The sequence below is a fragment of the Gymnoscopelus microlampas genome (genome assembly GCF_963454915.1).
Source record: "Gymnoscopelus microlampas genome assembly, chromosome: 16".
Lineage (NCBI taxonomy): Eukaryota > Metazoa > Chordata > Actinopteri > Myctophiformes > Myctophidae > Gymnoscopelus > Gymnoscopelus microlampas.
The window spans coordinates 23718444-23721789 of record NC_139953.1 but is presented as its reverse complement, the minus strand read 5'-3'; the positions used below and the strand labels follow the sequence as shown (position 1 = coordinate 23721789).

At 40.4% G+C, this 3346-nt stretch overlaps 1 protein-coding gene across 1 annotated transcript in view; it reads right to left on the bottom strand.

The window, feature by feature from the left end:
• The window catches only part of eva1aa (eva-1 homolog A, regulator of programmed cell death a), a 98507-nt gene extending 95626 nt beyond the window's left edge, over positions 1-2881 (bottom strand). Inside the window, exon 1 of the mRNA XM_084081706.1 lies at positions 2566-2881. Coding sequence (XP_083937832.1) covers positions 2566-2668 — 103 coding nt within the window. The 5' untranslated portion in view covers positions 2669-2881. The remainder of the gene's footprint in view (positions 1-2565) is intronic.
• Between the last annotated feature and the right edge of the window lie 465 nt (positions 2882-3346).

Below are 3346 nucleotides of genomic sequence, written 5' to 3'. Positions count from 1 at the left end.
CTCCTGCTTACAACATAGTGTTTCAATAATCGTGTCTAAGCTGGGATATTGGTAAACCTGTTCATATGGAAAGCTGAACTCCATCTGATCTTGTTGTCTAAATCAAAAACTAGTAAAGCACATGTTGTGGTTGCAATCCGGGTAACAATTCCGTAAAATCCATTTTGAAAATAATAATTGTAAAAACCTTTAAGTACCATGACTACATATAACAGCTTTGACCAAATAATATGCCTAATTTATGCTTAGTCATCGTAACAGCATGCCCATTGTAACTGAGGGGATATGTGCCCCCACAGAGTACTATTAAAAAAACCGAATTATGCATCAAACATATTCTTCTAATGCCATAGATTATATCCCCAAAACACGGAGGCACGTGCGCACACACACACACACACACACACACACATACACACACATTCTATATGGTATTGGTTAATGCTGGAGATTTGGCTCCAGCTTAACGGTGTGTTGCTGAAGAGGTTTCTAGGGCATCAATCCCCTTTTCTAACATGTGAAAATGAAACTCCATTAGTACACTTCATTGCGATTGAGAAATATAGCCATTGCATTCCATTTGAAATGTCCAGGTCAAGATGCAGAGGGGCTGATGCCTCTATTCTCTATGATACTCATGCTGCTTCATATGCATTGTGTCTACAGCTATTACTGTTATTACGGTTCCTTTCATTTGTGGTTTTCTGTTCAGTAAATTCAATTGCTTTGTAGTGTTTTAAGTGAATTTATGCTCTTTCAAGTTTTTGGATGAAGCAGACAACAACGCTCTTCTTCAAGATAAGTGGCAGCAGAAGCTAGTGAATAAGTAAGTGTCATTTTTAATATCCATAACAGCACAAATGATTGACATGAAAATATTAAAATAAATATATGCTGTGTTTACCCTAATATAAAGTAGAAGGTTAATGATCTACAAAGACTGTTTAGTGAAGTGGTACATAATTCCCCCAAAGTCTGAATATTTTTGTCATGCATATGTCAGTATAATTATGTCAGCAGAAAATTGTGTCATTGTTATTCTTTCCCACCCTTTCTTTCTGTGGAAAGACACCCCCCCCCCCCCCCAACACACACACACACACACACACACACACACACACACACACACACACACACACACACACACACACACACACACACACACACACACACACACACACACACACAACCATCTGCTTAATGTGCTTATTAGCACCTTTCCCTACCCAGTGTTAGTCTGCTCATTTCAATCCATTAGTCCCATTAGGGCCAATTAACATTGACACAAAGCTCCCTACTTGGTTTATGACATTGTAAACAAAACCTTGAGGCTTGCCTATATGGGCTCCTTGTAGAGATGGAGAGAGAAGGTTTCATTTCTACCATAACACCTAGTCTGTGTGTTAAGGAATTGGTCTATTTATTAGACCTACACCATACCATATTCATTCATCATCTGGAGTGAAACAAACTATAAGGAAAAGGCTATATGGGGCCATATCTCCAAGCATTCATTCAATACGGCTTGCTCTATGAATTCCCTTTCCCAAGATCCAAGTGAATGTGATGGCTGTGAAAAAGCCATGTAATCCATGATGTGAAGATATACGGAAACATTTCACGCATCATACAGTGACTTCGCACATGTTTTCATCTCTGTTGGGCCATAAAACGGTATGATAAGTTAGTTACGACCTGGTCGAGGATGTATCTGTAGTAGTAACACATTAACCACAATATCCCACGCCTTTATCTCCGTCTCTCATCAATAAGTTATGCGTTCTGTGTCAGAAATTACTGAGTAAACGCAATAAGTGATAACCCTGAAGCACTAACTTAAGTGGAAAGCTGTTCTTTGATGTGCGTTTTTTGCCTGTGGGTCAATTCTCTGCTAATTCTAACACCACTGGCCAAATGACGTTTTTCTTTGTAGTTCATTTACTCGTGTTAAACTAGCTAGTATGTTCTATTTGACAGTGGTGGCAAGTAATTAAGTACATTTACTCAAGTACTGTACTTAAGTATATATTTTTTGGTATTTTTTACTTTGCTGGAGTAGCCTATTTCCAATTTTCAATGACTTATTCCACTACATCTCAAAGGTAGATATTCTCACAATTGTGAGCTTGTAGATCTGCTATTTTCAAACATGTTAGCACTTTTAGTTGTGGTACTTTAAGTATATTTTGATGCCAATACTTTTGTACTTTTACTCAAGTAACATTTTGAACACAGGCCTTTTACTTGTAACAGAGTACTTTCTACTTTGTGTGATATTGCTACTTTTACTTAAGTAATATATCTGAGTAGCGGTAGCCTACTTGTTCTGCCACTGATGTTCTATGTGATTTATGAAGCAAGCGGTCTGCATGCTGCAGCATGTCAGCGGCACGGGTCTGGATCTCCCCCCAATGCACAACAACTAGTAAAGTTCTGCGACTGATGCGTATCCTACGTAACGTCTGCAAAAAAAAACACTTGGCGCTGATCAATCAATCAATCAATCACGCATTTATAACTGTTGATTTTCAAAAAATCCAAAAAGAAAGCAGCTTTCTTTCCAACCTGAGAAGTCGTCTTCAGAGCCCTGGGTGAAGTCGCAGCAGAAGACGGCCAGACACGTTATTCCCAACACGAGAGATGAGAGAGTCCTATCTAGGAAGAACATCCTTAAAGCCTCAAAAAGTGTGTGACTTTCTCCCAAACATCAGAAGGTCCAGGACCAGCGGCATTGAGTTATTTAAGTTCTGCGTCGTATGCTGAAGATGTTTGGTCCCATAATCCGTCCTCTCTCCGGGTCAGCTCATCATCATTCCACCCCAGATAGGAGTTTATAGGAGCGAGGAGGTCCCTGTGTGTCGGGCTGCACGCAGCACTGCTTCTCTTCGCTCTGCTTGTATTTCCAACTGCGTGCTTAGGGAGGCTGCCCACCTGTAGGACGGTCGCTCGCGTGGTCTCAAAGCCCCCGTGTTACTATCCGCACGCTCATTCCAAGGCAAGTGTGGTCCGGGCCGGGACCCCCCCCCCCTTGATGGGGGATGCAGGGGCAGGGGTTCCAACCAAAATTAGTTAATGGCACAATAGTCAAGATTTTGCCCCCCCCCCCCAAAAAAGTAAATCATTTTTATTTTAGCCTCCGTTTTCATAAAAATGTTGGACCTTTAATATTATCAAAATAATTTTCCCACTTTAACCCATAGGCTATACGTCGGCTATTTGAAAATAGCCGATATACAAGCCTACAAGAAATCTAAGAAAGAATGTGACAAATTTGGAATAGGCCTATATTTGAAACATTTGAACAAGGTTATCTTGTATGGCTATAGGGCGTCCCTGACACAACATA